Below are 22,619 nucleotides of genomic sequence, written 5' to 3' on the forward strand. Positions count from 1 at the left end.
CCTCGCCCCACATAATCACCCCACCACTTTATCCCAGAAGCTCTTTCTCTCGCCAGACTATTCCAGCTTCTCGTCCACAATGAATGTCCACGCCTCTTCTGCCGTCTCAAAGTAGTGGTGCTTCCCTTGGTGTGTGACCCACAGTCTCGCTGGTTGCAACATTCCAAATTGAACCTTCTTTTTGTGAAGCACCGCCTTAGCCCGATTGAAACTTGCCCTCCTTCTCGCCACCTCCGCACTCCAATCCTGGTATACGCGGATCACCGTGTTCTCCCACCTACAGCTCCGTGTTTTCTTCGCCCATCTGAGGACCGTCTCTCTGTCGTTGTAGCGGAGAAACCTCACCACTATAGCTCAAGGTATTTCTCCAGCCTTTGGTCTTCGCGCCAGAACTCGATAGGCTCCCTCCACCTCCAAAGGGCCTGTCGGGGCCTCCGATCCCATTAGCGAGTGAAGCATTGTGCTCACATATGCCCCGACGTCCGCTCCCTCTGCGCCTTCGGGAAGACCCAGGACTCTTAAATTCTTCCTCCTCGAATTATTCTCCAGTGCTTCCAACCTCTCCACACACCTTTTGTGCTGTGCCTCGTGCGTCTCTGTCTTCAACACCAGGCTCTGTATTTCATCTTCGTTTTCAGCAGTCTTTGCCTTCATGACCCGAAGCTCCAGCTCCTGGGTCCTCTGCTCCCCCTTTAGCCCTTCAATCGCCTGTGATATCAGGGCCAACACCTCCTTCTTCAACTCCTTCTTCAGCTCTTCCACACAGCGCCGCAGGAACTCTTGTTGCTCCGGGCCCCATAACAAACGGCCACCTTCCGACGCCATCTTGCTTCGAGCTTCCCTTCCTTGCCGCTGCTCCAGAGGATCTTCTGCAATCCGGCCACTATCCTCTCCTTTTTCCATGTGTATCCGGGGGGATTCCCTTCTAGTTTACCGCACAGTGATTTTGGCTGTTTAAATTGCCGTTGGGGCTCCTATCAAGAGCCCAAAAGTCCGTTCCAACGGGAGGTGCCGAAACATGCGACTCAGCTGGTCATTGCCGCACCCGGAAGTCACCAATGCATTTACATCCTTCCTTAAATAAGGAGACCAACACTACACACAACAGTACCCTAACTGTGGTCTCACTATTGCCCTGCATAACTGAAGCATAACCTCCCTACTTTTGCATTCAATTCCCATTGCAATAAATGATAACGTTTTTTAGCTTTCCTAATTATTGTACCTGCATATAAGTCTGTTTTGGTCCATTCAGTAGGATTTCCAGATCCCTCTGCACTCTGAGCTCAGCAATTTGCCAGATCTTTACCCACTTACTTAAACGATCTATATTTTTTGTAGCCTCCTTATGTCCTCTTCACAATTTACTTTCCTACCTTTCTCTGTGTCATCAACATGTTTGGCAGCCATCCCTTCAGCAAAGTCAATTATATCAATTATAAAAAGCTGAGGTCCCAGCACTGATCCCTGTGGCACACCACTCGTTACATCTTGCCAACCTGAAAAAGATACATTTTTGCCCACTATCTGCTTTCTGTTAGTCAGCAAATCTTCTACCTATGCCAACATGTTACTCGCTATACTGTGAGCTTTTATTTTCTGTAATAACCCTTGATGTGGTACATTACTAAATGCCTTCTGAAAAATCTAAGTACAATACATCCACTGGTTCCCCTTTATCCACAGCACAGATTACTTCCTCAAATAATTTCAATAAGTTGGTTAAACATGCTTTCCTTTTCACATACCATGTTCATTCCTTGAACTTATCCATATACACGCTATAGCTTCTTTCATAATAGCTTCTAACATTTTCCCTACGACAGATGTTAAGCTAGCTGGTCTGTAGTTTCTTGCATTCTGTCTCCCACCCTTTTTAAATACTTGATATCTCCCATTCCAATGGAACCTTTTCAAATCTAGGGAGTTTTGGAAAATTAAAATCAATGCATCAACTAACTTACTAGACACATCTTTTAAGACCCAAGGATGAAGTCCATCAGGACCCGGGCTCTTCCTGCAGCTCCAACAAGTTACTCAGGCAAAGTGGCTAGCACTGTTGCCTCACAGCACCAGGGTCCCAGGTTCGATTCTGACCTTGTTGACTGTCTGTATGGTGTTTGCACGTTCTCCCTGTGTCTGCATGGGTTTCCTCTGGGTGCTCCGGTTTCCTCCCACAGTTAGATGTGCAGGTTAGATGAATTGGACATGCTAAATTTCTCAAATATTAGGTAGGGTCACGGGGCTAGGAGTGAGGAATTTGGCCTAGGTAGGGTGTTCTATCGGAGCAACGGCCGGTGCAGACTCGCTGGGCCGAAAGGCCTCCTTCTGCACTGTCGGGATTCTATTCTATGAGTACCACTTTTTTACTGACTAATTTTTCTGAGTTCTTCCCTCTCCCTATTTCCTGGTTTATAGCTGCTTCTGGGATGTTACTTTTATCCTGTATAGTGAAGACTGAAGCAAAATACCTTTTCAAGTCTTGTTTTCCATTATCAATTCTAGAGACCCATTTTCTATTGGACCAATGTTCACTTTATTAACGCAATTCTTTAAAAAATATTTATTGAAACTCGTGGGCGCTATCTTCCGGCTCGTTACATTTGCGCTCAAGCGTACCGAGGCCAGTGGATAGCGGGGGAGACCAAAAACGAGATCCGCGCCGGGCACCAAATAGCTTGTGATGCAACTGGTCCGTTCCCGTAGGTGCCATAGCGTGGCGAGATACTACTTATCACCACTTAAGCCCCATTTCCATATAATCAACGAGACCAACCCCATTTCCAACGGCCTCCCATCATTCAGCGGCCTCCCCAGCAAGTGATCTCACTGGCGCTGATTAGTACTCCTTTTGAAAAATGTGAACCTTGCGGAAGAGCTTCTGTGGGGAGCCAAGGTGAGTAGCCATCTCTGCTCACAGGCAAAGAGGCCGGGTGTGCTGGGCCTGCCACCTCTGTGTTCGATGGGAGGTGGGGGACCCTCCGCAGGGGTGGGCCACCATGGGATGGGGGGGGCGGGAAGCACGGTAACACAGTGGTTAGCATTGTTGCTTCACAGCGCCAGGGTCCCAGGTTTGATTCCCGGCTTATGTCACTGTCTGTGTGGAGTCTGCACGTTCTCCCGTGTCTGCGTGTGTTTCCTCCGGGTGCTCCGGTTTCCTCCCACAAGTCCCGAAAGTCGAGCTGTTAGATAATTTGGACATTCTGAATTCTCCCTCAGTGTACCCCAACAGGCGCCAGAATTTGGCGATTAGAGGCTTTTCACAGTAACTTCATTGCAGTGTTAATGTAAGCCTATTTGTGACAATGAAGATTATTATTATTATTAACTGGGGGTGGGGGTGGGGGGGGGGTGCAATCGCTCATGGCACCACCATGCCATCCCTGGATCCCAAACCCATTCCCGGGGCATCCCTTGCCCCTGCCTGTCTGCACCACCGAACACCCATAACCCTCACCGACTGCCGAGGCCTCTGGCTGCGTGGCTCAAGGCTATTGCTAATAGGGAATTGGCAATCATGGGTAAGTGAGCACTTGACACATGCCAAGTGGATTCCTGTGGGTGGGTGGTTCATGTAGCATGTGGGAGTCATTGCCTGGCATCCCAATCAGACCGTGATGCCTGGACATTGTGTCTGAACACTGCAGGAGGCAACAGCAAACACACAGCTGCCAACATAATAATAATCTTTATTATTGTCACAAGTAGGCTTAGATTAACACTGCAATGAAGTTACTGTGAAAATCCCCTTTTCGCCACACTCAGACGCCTATTCGGGTACACAGAGGAAGAGTTCAGAATATCCAAATGACCTAACAGCACGTCTTTCGGGACTTGTGGGCGAAAATCGGAGCACCCGGAGGAAACCCACGCAGACACGGGGAGAACGTGCAGACTCCACACAGTCAGTGATCCACGCCGGGAATCGTACCTGGAACCCTGATGCTGTGAAGCAACAGTGCTAACCACTATGCTACCATGCAACCCTCACCTGAACACCCAGAGGATTGGACACAGCTTCGGGGACATGTCCACTGCCGGAGGTTCGGTGAGCGCCACGGGTGGCGGGGTGGAGGGGGCTAACTGGAGAGATGGGCAAAGGGTCCGGGGTTGGCCGCATTGCGGAAAAAGTGACAGAGGCATCATAATGGTTGTACAAAAGTTTGTTTAATGTGCTGTATAATGCCCCATTCCTGATAGTACCATCCCCCAAACCCCCGGCCCCAACCCCCCTCCCCCCTCCCTACCCACTATCCACGCCCCCCCCCCCCCCCCCCCCCCCCCCCCTCCCCCGGTGCCCTCACTGATCCTCAACGTGCCTGGGCTTCCTAGCTCGACCACTACGTTTTGGCATTTCCCCAGGATGCACAACTGAGCTGGAGGCAGCCAGCTGCTCACCTCGTTCCATCGTCCTCGATGACCTTAGCAGGCGTTCTCTGGGGACTCTGGGGCTGGTGGGCCACAGCTCACTTGTCAGCGGCCTGTCCCGTGTGCTGACTGCGAGATGCAGCTCGGGGAGCTAGTGGCCACCGTCGCCACTCCATGGGACAGATCCGGGTTGGCACGCAGTGCCCCTTCCTCCCGATCGGTGCCCATAGGGCCCTGGGGTTCACCTTGGGATGGAGGAGCAGCTGGTTCGAGCCTCAGCTGTCCCTGCATCATCTGGTTCGGCCAGCCCTGGTGGCTCCCCATGGTCCATACCATGTGTCAACGCCCTCAGCAATTTCATAGAATTTACAGTGCAAAAGGAGGCCATACGGCCCATCCAGTCTGCACTGGCCCTTGGAAAGAGCACCCTACTTAAACCCACACCTCAGATGCTTCTCAGTGACTGCGACATGCTCTGCTGTGCCTCAGCAATGCCCACCTGCGACTGGGACAAGCTCCGCAGCGCCTCGGCCATTCCCATTTTAGAGCAGGACATGTCCCGCAGAACCTTATCACGGTTAGCCTGGTACTGAGGGACATCCCTGAGTGAGGCAGACATTCTGCCGAGACCCACAGCATGGCCGTCACCAACTGCGCGATGCCTTGGACACCATCGCTCATGGTGCCGCGTCGTGCAGCAGGCTCTCCACTGCGGTTGTCACCCTGACAATGTTGGCCTCGGTGCCACTCATTGCCGGTGCCATCTCCTGTACCCGTAGCCTCTGGGACTCCTTCAAGCTTTGATGGATCTGCTGGACTGACGCAGAGATCTCCCTCTAAATGTCCCGGCCGCTCCCTATCATCTCCATCAGCTCTGGGTAACCCACTTCCAGAGGCTCAGCATCAGGCTGGAATCCAACAGACCTCTGACTGCTGTCTCACCTGGGGGTTCCTGCCTTCACCTGATGTACACCAGCAGCAGTGTGGTGCTCACCAGATTGTGCCCCAAGGGCCTGACCACTAACATGTCACACCGAGGAGTGTGTATCTGCACTGGTGGAGGGTGGGGATGACAGCTGTGCAGTGACAATTGTGGTGTCATCCTCGGAGCTCTCCCCCGAGGTGTTCTCCGCGGAGTCAGGAGGTGGGGCCACGTAGGATGGCCATGGTGCCTTCGGCTGGAGGACCTGTAGGAGAATGGACATGTGGTCAGTGGGAGGAATAGATCAGTCAGTAAGGCAATCACTACTCATAATTGACAGGTCCTGCAGGTGGTTCCCGGTGGTTCCTCACCTCTGTGGCATCTGCCAGACGACTCATTGGTGACCACCCTGTCCTCGGCCACATGTGTCCTTTCCAGCGCCCGCTTCTCGATGGAGATGAGGATCCTTATGTCTGGCACCCCTCCGCTAATTTGGGCCCTCTCCTCCCGATTGTGGGAGAGTTTTTCCTGGGGAGACACAGAGAGAGCATCATTAGCCATCATTAGTGTGGTTCAGTGGTGGACGGCGTTCAGTGGACGAAGGTGGGGTTGGGGGGGGGAAGGGGGAGGGAGGGCTGTGGATCACTTGGAGAGTTGGGGGGTGGATGCTCCCTTTGGGGTGGGGGGTGTGGTGCTGTTGGTGTCTGCTCACTCGTGCTGCCCGGTGTAGGTCGTTGACCTTCCTGCACTGGGGCCATACTGTTGGAGCTAATGGCTGCCGCCACCTTATCCCAGGCAACACTGGCTGCCTTGTGGTTCACCCTCCAGGACCCCCGGGGGAACAGGACATCCTTCCTGGTCTCCACCGCGACCAGGAGCCTCCCTAGGTCAGCCTCCCCGAATCTTGTGGCCGGTCTCCTCGGCGCCATTATTGCGAGCTGGCTGGGGCTGGTCAAGCAATTGCTGTTTAAGTGCTGCTCGACCTTAGCGGGGAGGGCTGGCGGACGCATTCCCGGCAAATCGGCTAGCGAGGCGTTATTTGCGTTGAGAAGCCAGTGTGGCCTCCTTAAGTAGACCAATTAACGTTGAATTGCATTGCTGATTTCGCTGGGCCAAGCACCGGGAATTCCCGGGAATTGCCGCTCGCTATAACACTTCCGGAGAATCGCACCCTTAGTATCTGTTTTGATAATTCTGGCTAGCTTTCTCTCGTACTCTAGTTTTTCCCTCCGTATTAATCTTTCAGTCATCCTTTGCTGTTCCTTGTATTCTGTCTAATTTCCTGATCTGCCATCTGTCTTTACACAATCATATACTTTTTCTTTACGTTTGATACTGCCTTTTTAAAAACTTTTATTTTAATTAAGGGGCAATTTAGCGTGGCCAATCCACCTACCCTGCACATCTTTGGGTTGTGGGGGTGAGATCCACGCAGATACGGGGAGAATATGTGAACTCCACATGGACAGTGAACCGGGGCCTGGGTTGAACCTGGGTCCTTAGCGCTATGAGGCAGCAGTGCTAACTACTGTGTCACCGAGCTGCCCTAAGTTTGATATTATCTTTAACCTTTCTAGTTAACCATCCCTTGGACTTTTTCTTACTTGTTGGAATTTATTTATTGTATGTATTCTCCAATATTGCCTTACATTTTTGCCACTTTGTCTCTATTGATCTATCTCTTAACCCAATTTGCCAATTCACTTTAGCTATCTCATCTTTCATACCTTCATCATTGCCCTTATATAAGTTCTCAGATCCACTCCTCTTGATAAGATGGATTCAAAATCGGCTTAGTTGAAGGAGACAGAGGATGATGACAGATGGTTACTTTAGTAACTGGAAGCCAGTGTCCAGTGATGTACCCCAGGGATCTGTGTTATTATTCGTCATTTATATAAACAACATAGATAACTATGTGGGGGGGGGGGGGGTAGGATAAGTAAGTTTGCAGACGACTCAAAGATTGGCCGGGTTGTTAACAGTGAGGTTGAGTGTCTTGGGTTACAGGAAGATATAGACAGGATGGTCAAATGGACAGGTAAGTGGCAGATGGAATTTAACCCAGAAAAGTGTGAGGTTATACACTTCGGAAGGAATAATTTGACAAGGAAGTATTCAATGAATGGCATGACACTGAATAGTTCTGAGAAACAAAGGGACCCTGGAATGTTTGTCCACAGATCTCTGAAGGCAGGTTAATAGGGTGGTGAAAAAGACATATGGGACACTTGCCTTTATTAATCGAGGCATACATTACAAAAGCAGGGAGGTCATATTGAAGTTGTATAGGACTTTGGTGAGGCCACAGCTGAAGTACTGTGTGCAGTTCTGGTCGCCACATTATAGGAAGGATGTGATTGCACTGAATGGGGTGCAGAGGAGATTCATCAGGATGTTGCCTGGGATGGATCATTTAAGTTATGAAGAGAGGTTGGGTTATTTTTGTTTGCCATGGGGTGAGCACAGACAAATTCAAAGATGCAAGACAATGCTTGGAATGCGAGCATTAGCAGGTGATTAAATCTTTACAGATCCAGAGATGGGGTAACCCCAGATTAAAGAGGTATGAATTGTGTCAAACCAGGACAGTTGGTAGGATTTCGCTTGAAATTTGCCTATATATATGTTTCTGGAACATACCTCTTCATTCACCTGAGGAAGGAGCAGCGCTCCGAAAGCTAGTGATAACGAAACAAACCGGTTGGACTTTAACCTGGTGTTGTAAGACTTCTTACTATTTTTGTTTGAACAGAGAAGGCTGAGAGGTGTACAAGATTATGAGGGGCATGGACCGGTTGGATAGGGAACACTGTTCCCCTTTGTTGAAGGGCCAGTCACGAGGGGACACAAGTTCAGGGTGAAGGGCAGGTTTTGGGAGGATGTGAGGAAAAGCTTTTTTACTCAGAGTGGTGACAGTCTGGAATGCACTGCCCAGGAGAGTGGTAGAGGTGGGTTGCCTCACATCCTTTAGAGATTACCTGGATGAGCACTTGGCACTTCATAACGTTCGAGGCTATGAGGCAAGTGCTGGCAAATAGGATTAGGTAGGTAGGTAGGTCAGGTGTTTTTCATGTGTCAGTGCAGATTTGAAGGGCAGAAGGGCCTCTTCTGCACTGTATTTTCTGTGAATCTGTGATTATTATCTCATTTCATTATCAAGGAAATAATATCAAGACATTTGGAAAGTCAAAACGCAATCCATCAGAGTCAGCATGGTTTTATGAAGGGTAATCATGTTTGACTAATTTGCTAGAGCTCCTCGAAGATGTAACCAGCCAAGTGGATAATGGGGATCCTGTAGATGTAGTATATGTGGACTTTCGGAAGGTGTTTGTTAATTCACAAGGTTAGATCACATGGGGTTAGGGTAATTTATTAGCTTGAATTGAGGACTGCTGACGGACGGAAGACAGAGTCGGGAGAAATGGGTCTTTTTCTGGATGGCAAGATGAAACTAGTGGGGTACCACAGGGTTCGTTCCATGGGCCCCAACTATTTACAATCTATATTAATGACTTGGATACAGGGATAGAAGGTTTTATAGCCAAATCTGCAGATGACACAAAAATAGGTGGGACAGGAAGTTGCAATGAGGAAGTAAAAACCTTACAAATGGATATAGATAAGTTAGCTGAGTGGGCCAAAAAGTGGCCGATGGAATTTAACGTGGATAAGTGTGAGGTTATCCATTTTGGTCGGAAAAATGGGAAGGCAACTTGTTATCTAAATGGGGAGAGACTTCGGGGTGCTCCGATGCAGAGGGATCTGGGTGGCCTCGTTCATGGTCGCAGATAATAAAGAAAGTGAATGGAATGTTGGCATTTATAGCTAAAGGAATAAAGTATAAAGGTAAGGAAGTGTTGTTGCAACTAATCAAGGCATTGGTAAGGCCGCCCCTGGAGTATTGTGCACAGTTGTGGTCCCCTTATTTGAGGAAAGATGTAGTGGCATTGGAGGCAGTTCAGAGGAGGTTCACTAGATTGATTCCGGCGATGAGGGGTTTGTCTTACGAAGAGAGAATGAACAGTTTAGGCCTATACTCTCTAGAGTTTAGAAGAATGAAGTGGGATCAAATTGAAGTATATAAGATGATAAAAGGTATGGATAAAGTAGACGTGAAGTGGATGCTTCCTCTTTTGTGGCATAGTCTCAGGATTAGGGGTAGCAAATATAAAACAGAGATGAGGAGAAACTACTTCTCCCAAAGGATCGTGAATCTGTGGAATTCGCTACCCCAGAATGCTGTGAATGTAAGGACAGTGAGTAAGTTTAAGGAGGAGTGAGACAGTTTTTTAATTCATAATGAATTGAAGAGTTACAGAGCATGGGCTGGACCGTGGAGAGGAGGCCATGATGAGATTAGCCATGATCGTATTGAATGGTGGAACAGGCTCAAGAGGATAAATTGCCTATTCCTGCTCCTCATTCTAATGTTCTTAGAAATAACTATTCTGTCTAATTCCACCTTCCAGCTTCTGGTCTGTCACGCTGTAGGTAACAGCACCTCAAGCACAAATCTGTTGTTCTCAATTAACAAGGGGATTTCTTTTTTAAACTGAATTTAGAGTACCCAATTCATTTTTTCAGTTAAGGGGCAATTTAGCGTGGCCAATCCACCTACCCTGCACATCTTTGGGTTGTCGGGGCGAAACCCACGCAAACACGGGGAGAATGTGCAAACTCCACACGGACAGTGACCCAGAGCCAGGATCGAACTGTGCCACCGTGCTGCCCTACAAAGGGATTTCTTGATTAATAAGGGGGAAAAGGGTTACGGGAAGAAGGCAGGAGAATGGGGATGAGGAACATATCAGCCAAGATCAAATGGCGGAGGAGACTCGAGGGGCTGTATGGCCTAATTCTGCTCCTATATCTTATGGTCTCATTGCACAATACCATGTTTAGTATAGCCTGTTCTCTGGTTGGCTTCAAAATGAGCTGTTCTGAGAAACTAACCTGAAAACATTTAATGAACTCCTCATGTAGGCTACCTTCGCCCATTTCACTTTTCTAATCTAGATTAAAATCTCCCTTGATTATTGCTTTTATGACGAGCCCCAATTATTTCTTCCTTTATGTTCCACCCTACAATGTGGTTACTATTAGGGGACCTGTACACAACTCCCACAAGTGACTTTTTTTCTTTAGCATTTCTCATCACTATGCAAGTCGTTTCCACATCCTGGTTTCCTGAATTAGCTCATCCCTCTCTATTGAGTTAATAACATTGTTAAATAACAGAGCCACCCCTCCACCTTTTCGATTGCATCCTGTCCTTCCTACATAGCCTGCCACCCATCAATATTCAGTTCCTAATCCATGTCCTTCTGAAGTCATGTCTCTGTAATGGCTATCAAATCGTATTGATTTATTTCTATGTGCATTCTCTGTTCATTGGTTTGTTTTGAATGCTACATGCATTCAGATACACAGCATACATAAGAACATAAGAACTAGAAGCAGGAGTAGGCCATCTGGCCCCTCGAGCCTGCTCCACCATTCAATGAGATCATGGCTGATCTTTTGTGGACTCAGCTCCACTTCCCGGCCCGAACACCATAACCCTTAATCCCTTTATTCTTCAAAAAACTATCTATCTTTATCTTAAAAACATTTAATGAAGGAGCCTCTACTGCTTCACTGGGCAAGGAATTCCATAGATTCACTACCCTTTGGGTGAAGAAGTTCCTCCTAAACTCAGTCCTATATCTACTTCCCCTTATTTTGAGGCTATGCCCCCTAGTTCTGCTTTCACCCGCCAGTGGAAACAACCTGCCCGCATCTATCCTATCTATTCCCTTCATAATTTTATATGTTTCGATAAGAACCCCCCTCATCCTTCTAAATTCCAACGAGTACAGTCCCAGTCTACTCAACCTCGCCTCGTAATCCAACCCCTGCAGCTCTGGGATTAACCTAGTGAATCTCCTCTGCACACCCTCCAGTGACAGTACGTCCTTTCTCAAGTAAGGAGACCAAAACTGAACACAATACTCCAGGTGTGGCCTCACTAACACCTTATACAATTGCAGCATAACCTCCCTAGTCTTAAACTCCATCCCTATAGCAATGAAGGACAAAATTCCATTTGCCTTCTTAATCACCTGTTGCCAACTTTTTGCGACTCATGCAATAGCACACCCAGGTCTCTCTGCACAGCAGCATGTTTTAATATTTTATCATTTAAATAATAATCCCTTTTGCTGTTATTCCTACCAAAATGGATAACCTCACATTTGTCAACATTGTATTCCATCTGCCAGACCCTAGCCCATTCACTTAGCCTATCCAAATCCCTCTGCAGACTTCTAGTATCCTCTGCACTTTTTGCTTTACCACTTATCTTAGTGTCGTCTGCAAACTTGGGCACATTGCCCTTGGTCCCCAACTCCAAATCATCTATGTAAATTGTGAACAGTTGTGGGCCCAACACTGATCCCTGAGGGACACCACTAGCTACTGATTGCCAATCAGAGAAACACCCATCAATCCCCACTCTTTGCTTTCTATTAATTAACCAATCCTCTATCCATGCTATTACTTTCCCCTTAATGCCATGCATCTTTATCTTATGCAGCAACCTTTTGTGTGGCACGTTAGCAAAGGCTTTCTGTAAATCCAGATATACCACATCCATTGGCTCCCCGTTATCTACCGCACTGGTAATGTCCTCAAAAAATTCCACTAAATTAGTTAGGCACGACCTGACCTTTATGAACCCATGCTGCGTCTGCCCAATGGGACAATTTTGATCCAGATGCCTCGCTATTTCTTCCTTGATGATTGATTCCAGCATCTTCCCTACAACCGAAGTTAAGCTCACTGGCCTATAATTACCCGCTTTCTGCCTACCTCCTTTTTTAAACAGTGGTGTCATGTTTGCTAATTTCCAATCTGCCGGGACCACCCCAGAGTCGAGTGAATTTTGGTAAATTATCATTGGTGCATTTGCAATTTCCCTAGCCATCTCTTTTAGCACTCTGGGATGCATTCCATCAGGGCCAGGAAACTTGTCTATCTTTAGCCCCATTAGCTTGCCCATCACTACCTCCTTGGTGATAACAATCCTCTCAAGGTCCTAACCTGTCATAGCCTCATTTCCATCATTCACTGGCATGTTATTTGTGTCTTCCACTGTGAAGAACGACCCAAAAAACCTGTTCAGTTCCTCAGCCATTTCCTCATCTCCCATTATTAAATCTCCCTTCTCATCCTCTAAAGGACCAATATTTACCTTAGACACTCTTTTTTGTTTTATATATTTGTAGAAACTTTTACTATCTGTTTTTATATTCTGAGCAAGTTTACTCTCATAATCTATCTTACTCTTCTTTATAGCTTTTTTTAGTAGCTTTCTGTTGCCCCCTAAATATTTCCCAGTCCTCTAGTCTCCCACTAATCTTTGCTACTTTGTATGCTTTTTCCTTCAATTTGATACTCTCCCTTATTTCCTTAGATATCCACGGTCGATTTTCCCTCTTTCTACCGTCCTTCCTTTTCGTTGATTGAAGGAGCATCCTAAAGAAAGAAGGTGTGGTAGAGAGGCAGAGAGATTTAGAGAGGAAATTCCAGAGATTAATGGCTCGGCAGCTGAAGGTAAGGCCACCAATAGTAGATCAATAACGCCTAAGATTCATGTGAAATGTATGATTCCAAAGGTACTGGTATTTCTCTGGTATCGTACGTAAGTGGAAGATCTTCCTATGCGAGCCTAGACATTGGTCATCATTGCAACCATGACTGATACTGACCTTCTCTGACATGCACACACTTTACAGCTGGGATAACTAACCATTAAACAACAGTAGGAAACATTCATTTTTCCCCTGCTGACCTAGTGATAAAGATGACATTTTCAGCGGCCCTTTGCCACCATGAAAAACTTACCAGAAACCAAGAAATGAACAAGGGACACTGATAGTCCGTACAGGTACATCTCACTACCTATTCTATAGAGTGGATTTATCTACTGAACTATCGGAAACTTTATCTACTTTCATAGTTAGTTAACCTCTTCATAGCAAGCACTAATATCAATATAAAGGTACCAATTTTACCTGTTCTTGGTAGCTTTCTGTACTTTTTTGTGGTTTAATGCTTGTTAAACATCTGCTGGGTTGAGTTGCCCGAGGACTGGCAATGTTCTGCGAAGATGAAATGGCAATCTGCAAAGGCTTCTGATACTGCTGGAGAGTCACCTTTGATACAGCTCCTTCGTACTGCTGTTCCCTGGGTCGATGCTGTAGGCTTTGTGGCGAAGACCCTAATGCACTCTGCCCTTGGTGAGGGTGGCTACCTGCCTGTGGGTAATTCAGCCCATTAGGCAAAGATTCAGGAAGCTGTAAAGGACAATCATTACAACTTACACAGACAGATAAAAGAAAAAAAAGGACACAGGAGACCTCAGTGATGATGACACCAACATCTAAAGATGAATCCATTATCTTGAGTGTAATTATATTTACCAATCCCTAAGACACATCACCGTAAAATGTGAATGGTTTAGTTAAAGGGTTGTCTTAATTTCCATAGATTCTGGGGGAATAAAATCAACTGTATAGGGAATATTTGAAATGATAGAGTTCTAGGAGATGAATTGTTGGAAAAGCATAGCCTATTAAAAGCAGTATAGAATCAGACCTTTTTTAACTAGCATGGTGGTGTTATTCAAAGAATTATTACCATGATAACTAGTTTGTAAATACTTGAACTCTCATGAAGCTTTAGCTCAGACTACTTTTTAGTATTTGGCTTTGCATTTAGTACTGAAAGAATAAGGAGTCAGATATGCTGATTTAATTGTGTATCAATAAGGAACAATAATGCCCATATGTGGGAACAATCCAGATGAACAAGAGGTTATATATTATACAAGAGGACTATGTTTAGGAAACTCATCAGCTGCTTTGTCGCTGATGGTTAGGCTGCAGCGCAAGAGGAAGTCAAATAGGTAGTAAAGAACAAGGAGGTTTGCAAAAGGATTTGGTGCAGAAATGAAGCAGGCAGCTAGGTGATGTGAGAACTACAGCAAGGACAAAGTGGGGTCAAAATATGGACTGAAACAGGGATGGATTGGACCAGTTTCTGTTACTTGGCAATTCTGAAAGCGGTTGCGCTCAGGAGCTGAGATAGGTGGAGGCATTCCTGGGGCAGGCAGCGGGTTATGCCTGGAGACTGGAAATGGAGACATTCAAGACCTGATAGGAGTGGAGACATTCCATGGCTTGAAATGATAACAGAGGCATTCCTGGGATTGAGGATGGATTTGGAGTCATTTCTGTATGCTAGATGGAAGCATTGTGTATAGGTAGTAATATTTTTTTCATGGAATTTACTTCAGATGTGTTTCAGTGTTCATGTATTATTCTGTTATGTTGATTTTTTTTTAAAGGTTCATGGCTACCTGCAATTCATTAATTAATAGTAGCTACCCTAGATTTTATTGTTGTCAATACCAGAGGTGGGCAAACATCACTTTCTTCTCTAAACATAGCAAACAGCAGGATTTCAATTTGAAATCCCAGTGCTTTCAGTAAGAATGTTGGGAGAAAAGATGTCCAAACATCTACAGGGTTGAATCACTGTGTGACAACCAGAATGTGCATGTTGGAAACCCCTAATGATGCCAATGCCCCAGTAAGTGGGGTTGGGTGATGTTCCCTGATTTAAGTATGGTCAGCAGACAACCAAGCCATGAGAAGTGTATCTACTGTGCCAAATGATGACCGCTGGTCTCTAAGGGTAGGCAGGACCACAACCCACCATCATTCATAAATGTTCTTCAAAATAGCCCTTTCACAGGCATTAGAACTTAGATTTATTTTCTTCAAGAGTCAAGGTCACAAGCTGATCTCGGTCTCCTGCTGGACCAAATCTCTTTTGGCCAGCAATCCAGTATGCATCCTCTCAATCAGCATCCCAGCATGTCACTCTTCCATCAGCATGGTGTCCAGACAGATAATCCCCATCCCAGGCCATGTCCACAGGTAAAGTTGTTTGGAGTTTATGGAACTATGTTTCAAGCATAGTCTATATCGTGTGCTTGGGCAAAATGTGAGTACGCAGCACGTCCAGGGAATCAAGGTTTCCTTTGCATCGCTGCACCAGAATTCAATATTTATCTTCTTTTCCTATATTATATTTAATGCTCCCTTATATTTAATATTGCTTGTCATACCCTTTGGGTAAAAGCACCTTAGAGGTGACATGATGGGAAACTGTGGTTTGGCCAGAAAGGTATAAAAAGAACCAAATGGTAAAAAGGTAAACTACAGTTTAACTCGAGCAGAATGCGCAAACAGGCAGCTCGCTACATGAGAACTGAAAGATAAACACCTTAGCAGAATTCCAGAGGGGTAGATAGAAGGCAGAGAAAACAATAGTGCCTTGAATCCTAGAGAAGAAATCTGCCAAGACCACCATATTTTCCTTGCTTTGGCCAGGCATTAAGTTTTAAATCTTTACGAGCCATTTAGGTGTTGAAGGTGAGAAAACAGATCCTAAGAGTTTGACCTAGTTTAGGCAGGCAGATGGTTCAACCAAAATTAGTTTTTAAATTGGGTCGGCCAAATAAGCGTGTGGCAATGATTAAGTTAAATTGATCTCCATAGGCTTCACTGTGAAAAGAAAGTAAAAGGGGAGATTCCCAGAGCACAGAAATTGTACAAGTTTATGTCTTGCATTGACTAAAGCAATAATACCTGGAGCACGATCGTGGAATCGTTAAATGGAGATTGTGTTACTACCCTGGCCATAAGCTGTTGCACTTTGAAAACACTGCTCAGACATTCAGATGTGTCAAATCTTACTTATGTTCATTAAAATATAACCACTGTCACCAATATGAGTTATCACTTTGAATCATTTCCGAATTTGAGAATAAAGTGTTAAAGGACGAATTGACTCTCCCAACACCTTGTAATACTTTGTTATATTTGTTTTTTGTGATATCATCATCACGAACACAAAACACACACACATATGAGTTTTGATGACATAAACTTCATAGTTTAGCAATTATCTACCCTGGCTGAAATATTTCTGGGACAGGCTTGAAGAATTTGATACATATGAAGCTTCCACCACACTCAAAAACATAAGGAGCTTGATTTTTTTGCTGCCCGCCGCCAGTAGCGGAGTTCCCGATGGAGCAGAGAACCCAGAATCATAGAATTCCTACAGTGCAGAAGAAGGCCATTTGGCCCATCAAGTCTGCACCGACCCTCTGAAAGAACACCCTACCTAGGTCCACTCCCCCACCCTCTCCTTGTAACTCAATAACCTCACCTAATCTGCAAGTCTTTGGACACCAAAGGGCAATGCACTTACCAAAACGGTTATTGAGGCTGAAACTATGACATTCTTTAAAAGAACTTGCATTTATATAATGTTTTTCACAATATCAATACATCAGAATCAATTGTTAGGGCACTTTGCAGCCAATTTACTCTTTACTTTTGAAGTACTATCACTATAATAGCGAAAAAGCAGTCAATTTGAACAAGCAAACTCACCCAAACAGCAGTCAGATAAATGTGCAGGTAATGTGTTTCATAATGTTGGTGGAGTGATGATATATATGGGCCTGAACAACATTGGGAACTCTCCGATTCTTCTTCATAATAGTACCGTTTAGCCCACCTGTATGAACAGGCTTTCTAGTTTGGTTTAATGCTTCACCAGGAAGATGGTATCTTGGCAGTCAGCAGCACTGCAATGAGACTGTCAGCTTGAATTTTGTGTACTTGTGCCAATACCCGTCTGGCTCAATTATTTTAAAACTTAATAACTAGTGTCTGGGCAGCTTGCAAACAAGCTCTCTCCAACACACCCAAACACTTCTTACATTTTCTTATGAGCTGTAAATATCTAAAGTAAAGTAAAGCCATCATTGTGGTGATATGCCTATGGGCTATATCATAGATGGATAGTGTGCGACCTCTAACCAGCAGGTGGCGGTGCAGACACACCATGCGGTCTCAAGACCAAGTCATGTGATCAGTGACTCCCAAAAAGGGGAGACACACCGGCCATCTTCAGAAGAAGATTGAGAGGGTAATAAGACATACAAGTGAATGGTCAATGCTACTTGCAGATTCCAGAGGAGTAATAAGCAGACTCCATGATAATGTGCCCTGTAACAGATTGCTATCTTACCACACGAGACTCAATAAAGATTCTGGTTTGGACAAGTTGGGGTGTTTGGTGGATTCCTTCGTAAGGTATAAAGGACCAAACACAACAACCATAGTCCCAGGTGACCTTTGGGGGGGGGGGGGGGAGCTGACTGGTGGTAATTTAACCTGAGAATCAGCACACCTCAGTGAGGTTGAGAAGGCACTTCATGAATAACCTCAGCTGGTGGAGGAATTGAACCTGCACTGTTGGCTTCACTCAGCATCATAAACCAGCTTTGCAGCCAACTGAGCTGAACCGGCCCCGAATATCTATGATTCTACAGAAGCACCATGAAGTGCTCTACAGGCACTTGGAAGCCCCATGGAGTGTGTTTGTTCTAGGTGCCAAGTTCAGGATGCTGAGGGCTGTTGATAGCATTTCAAAGTGATCACTGGAGCTGGGACAAGCTCCCCGTTGACCAGAAAGCAGGTCAGGAGAACTTACTTTGCAGAGATGCCAATGGGCTGTGACTACTGACTTATAAAAGCAGCTGAACATTCATCACAAGATAACTGTCAATATTTATCAGCCCGATTATAAAGTGCTCAGTCCGTGGAACCTCAGGGACTCGTCACAAAACACCAGTCTAGAGGTTCTCAGTATTGCAACTGAGCAATCATCCAACCAGCAGAGGAAAGTCGCTACCATAAGAAATCCTCCAAAGCCTCTATTTGGGACAGAGTGCCAAGTCATGATGACTATGAAACCATAATTGATTGTTGTAAATGTGCCTTTTGGAAAGGAAATCTACCACCCTTATCCTGTCTGGTCCACATGTGACTCCAGATCCACAGTAATGTGGTTTACTCTTCATTGTCCTTTGAGATGACCTAGCAAGTCACTCAGCTAAAGGGAAATTAATGATGGGCACTAACTGGTGACCTTGTAAACAATGCATGAAAAAATAAATTTAAAAATCTGTTTTAAACAAGTCAATGATATTTGTAATAACAATGATTTTTAAAAAAACATTGGGCGGGATTCTCCGACCCCCCGCCGGGTCGGAGAATCGCCGGGGGGGCGGTGTGAATCCCGCCTCCGCTGGCTGCCGAATTCTCCGGCGCTGGGGATTTGGCGGGGGCGGGAATCACGGCGCGCCGGTCGCGGGCCGTTGGCAGCGGCCCCCCCCCAGCGATTCTCTGACCCGCGATGGGCCGAGTGGCCAATGTTACGACTGGTATTTACCGGCGGGACCTGCTCTGCGGGCGGGGTCTGGAGTCCTCGGGGGGGATCTGGCCCCGGGGGGGGGGGGGGGGGGGGGTGTGCCCCCATGGTGGCCAGGCCCGCGATCGGAGCCAACCGATCCACGGGCGGGCCTGTCTATTCCTCCGCGCCTGCTGGTGTAACAGTCCGCGATGGCCAGCGCAGAGATGAATCCCCCTTGTGCATGCGCTGGGAGGACACCAGCACATGCTGGCACTTCCACGCATGCGCCAACTCGCGCCGGCCAGCAGAGGCCCTTTGGCACCTCTTTGGTTGGCGTGGCGCCAAGCCCCTTCCGCGCCGGCCGGCGCAAACCACTCCGGCACCGGCCTAGCCCCTGAAGGTGCGGAGGATTCCTCACCTTCGGGACGACCCAACGCCGGAATGGTTCACGTCACTCCTTTGCGCCGGAGTTGCCCGCCCTGCCGATTCCCGCAGAATCCCGCCCATTGTTCCCCCAAGACTAAATGATAAACTAATATTCCAGGAGCGGAACCGTCAATTCATAGGATAGTCAGCATGCCACCATCTAGTTCAGTACAGTGAATGAAATGGTATTTGGCAGGAAGGAGCATTGTGATTAATAAGATTTTGGATGGGTGGTAGATTATTTGTGTGTCCAAGTAACAGCTGTCTTGAGGTGGGGGCAGAAGCAGATTACCAAAATGCACAAGGTCACACAGGCAAGGGTAGCAACAACATGGCACAGCACCACATTCAATGTTAGGAGAGCTTAGCAGTAAGATATTTTACAATTCAACGACTGTCTGGGTTAGACAGACAGCAGAGCTCAACAGAGAACTATAATTACATATCAGAGGGAAAGAAAAGGGGAAAGAGATAAAACTATAGACACACAAAGACTCTAAGAAGGAATAGAGAAAGACAGAATACAAATATACAGAGATAGAGTGTGAATCTGACACACAGACAGAGAACAATAAATACATTTTTTTCCCAATTACGGGGCAATTTAGCATGGCCAATCCACCTACCCTGCACATCTTTGGGTTGTGGGGGAGACCCACGCATACACGGGGAGAATGTGCAAACTCCACATGGACAGTAACCTGAGGCCGGAATCGAACCTGGGTCCTCAGCGCTATGAGAAGAACAAGACATTCAGAAAGTGAATTTAGCTCACTGGGCTAAATCGCTGGCTTTTAAAGCAGACCAAGGCAGGCCAGCAGCACGGTTCAATTCCCGTACCAGCCTCCCTGAACAGGCGCCGGAATGTGGCGACTAGGGGCTTTTCACAGTAACTTCATTGAAGCCTACTCGTGACAATAAGCGATTTTCATTTCATTTCATTTTCAATACACCCAGGACAGAAATAGACAAACATGCATCGAAAATAGAAGCCCAGGTAGGCCATTTGGCCCTTCAAACCAACTCTGCTAATCATTGTGATCATGGCTGATCATCGAATTCAATACCCTGATCCCGCCTTCCCCCCTGATATTCCTGATCCCTTTAGCCAAGAGTTATAACTAATTCCTTCTTGAAATCACACAACATTTTGGCCTCACCTATGTTTTATGGTAGTGAATCCCAGAGAATGCAAATACACGAGAACACAGATGGGGGCTGTCTGTGAGAATAATTTTGGTAATTTATTAGTGAGGCCGGACCTGTCGCTAGTGTACTCAGGGGCAGCCATACACATTTTTCTGCCACACATCAGGGTTTTCTCAACAAAGCGACATATGCCTACACCCACAACTAGATGCTGGATTTTGGTGAACAGTTTTTTAAAATATTCTGTAAACAAACTTACATTTATACAGCACTCCATCCTGTCTCCCAGAAATAATTCAAGACAGTTCACATATGATGGGTGAGATCTTGCAGCAGTTCATGCCTGCAGGATTCTCCAATTTCCACTGACAAAGCCATGCTGACTGTCCCTAATCAGTCCCTGCCTCTCTAAATGCTTGTAGATCCTGTATCTCAGAATACCTTCTAACAACTTACGCACCAGAAACGTAAGGCTCACCTGTCTGTAGTTCCCAGGCTTTTCCCTGCGGCCCTTCTTAAACAACGGCACAACATTTGCTACCCTACAATCTTCAGGCACCTCACTTGTGACTGTCGACGATTCAAATATCTCTGCTAGGGGACACACAATTTCCACCCTAGCCTCCCATAGATTAATTTAGGATCTCACCCATCTCTTGTGGATTCGCACATAGATGATCTTGTAGATCCTTAAGAGGTCCTACTCTCTCCCTCGTTACTCTTTTGCCCTTTATGTATTTGTAGAAGCTCTTTGGATTCTCCTTTGCCTTATCTGCCGAATCAATCACATGTCCCCTTTTTTCCCTCCTGACTTCTCTCTTAACTCTACTCCGACAGCCTCTATACTCTTCAAAGGACCAACTTGATCCCAGCTGCCTATGCATGTCATACGTCTCCTTCTTCTTTTTGACCTGGGCCTCAATATCACGAGTCATCCAGGGTTCCCTACTTCTACCAGCCTTGTCCTTCACTCTAAAGGGAATGTGCTCACCCTGAACCCTGGTTAACACATTTTTGAAAGCCTTCCACTTACCAGCCGTCCCTTTGACTGGCAACAGACTCCCCCAATCAACTTTCGTAAATTCCTGTATAATACCATCAGAATTGGCCTTGCCCCAATTTAGAAATTTAACTTTTGGCCAGACCTATCATTCTTCATAGCTATCTTAAAACTAATGGAATTATCATCACTGGTGCCAAAGTGATTCCTCACTAACACTTATGTCACCTGCCCTTCCTTACTTCCCAAGAAGAGGTCACGTTTTGCCTCCTCTCGTGTCAGACCATCCACATACTGAATGAGAAATTCCTCCTGAATACACTCAACAAATTTCTCTCCATCCAAGCACCTAATGCTATGGCTGTACCAGTCAATGTTGGGAAAGTTAAAGTCCCCAACTATTACGACCCTATTTTTCTTCGCGGCACAGTAGCACAGTAGTTAGCACTGTTGCTTCACAACTCCAGGGTCCGAGGTTCGATTCCTGGCTTGGTCACCGTCTGAGTGGAGTCTGCACGTTCTCGCTGTGTGTGCGTGGGTTTCCTCCGGGTGCTCCGGTTTCCTCCCACAGTCCAAAGATGTGCAGGTTAGGTGGATTGGCTATGCTAAATTGCCCTTAGTGTCCAAAGAGGGTTAGGGGGAGTTACTGGGTTGTGGGGATGGGGTGGAGGTGTGGACTTGGGTGGGGTGCTCTTTCCAGGGACCGGTGCAGACACGATGGACCGAATGGCCTCCTTCTACACTGTAAATTCTATATTGATTCTATGATTCTTGCAACTATCTGTAATCTCCTTAGATATTTGCTCCTCAGTTTCCCGCTGACTATTTGGAGGCCTGTAGTACAATCCTATCAAAGTTATCTCTCCCTTCTTATTTTTCAGTTCTTCCCATAGAGACTTAGTGGGCGGTCCCTCGGATATATCCTCTCTCTGTACTGCCGTGATACTGTCCCTAATCAAAAACACAACTCCCCCTCCTCTCTTACCTCCTGTTCTATCTTTCCAATAGCATCGTGCCCCTGAACATTGAGCTGCCCCTCCTTTAGCCATGTTTCAGTTATGGCTATAATATCCCAGTTCCATGTACTCATCCATGCCCTGAGTTCATCTGCCTTGCCCGTCAGGCCTCTTGCATTGAAATAAATGCAGTTTAATCTAGACTTCCCTCTCTGCCCTGCTTTCTTAGACCACCTGCCCGGTAATGGTTTGTATACTCTCCCAGTATTTTATTTCTCTTAGCCTTACTGGACCCATTCACTAAGTTCTCCAGTCTCTGTATTCTGTACTGTGGCCCTTTATGATTTTTGACTTTGGTTTCTCTGCCTTTCACGTTTCCCCTTACTGCCTTTTGTTTCTGTCCCCACTTTACTTCCCTCTGACTTCCTGCATCGGTTCCCATCCCCCTGCCATATTAGTTTAAACCCTCCCC

General features: G+C 46.3%; 1 protein-coding gene across 10 annotated transcripts in view; it reads right to left on the reverse strand.

Moving 5' to 3' along the window:
* The window catches only part of lrrc7 (leucine rich repeat containing 7), an 895,132-nt gene that overhangs the window by 60,102 nt on the left and 812,411 nt on the right, over positions 1 to 22,619 (reverse strand). For 6 of the 10 annotated variants that reach the window (XM_072511053.1, XM_072511054.1, XM_072511051.1 and 3 more), the window contains one exon: positions 13,351 to 13,632. The exons of 1 other annotated variant lie outside the window; for it this stretch is intronic. In XM_072511053.1, the coding sequence (XP_072367154.1) occupies positions 13,351 to 13,632 (282 nt within the window). The remainder of the gene's footprint in view (positions 1 to 13,350; positions 13,633 to 22,619) is intronic. 3 more of the 10 variants (XM_072511057.1, XM_072511056.1, XM_072511060.1) reach the window with 1 other exon arrangement.

This window comes from Scyliorhinus torazame, chromosome 7 (assembly GCF_047496885.1).
Source record: "Scyliorhinus torazame isolate Kashiwa2021f chromosome 7, sScyTor2.1, whole genome shotgun sequence".
NCBI lineage: Eukaryota > Metazoa > Chordata > Chondrichthyes > Carcharhiniformes > Scyliorhinidae > Scyliorhinus > Scyliorhinus torazame.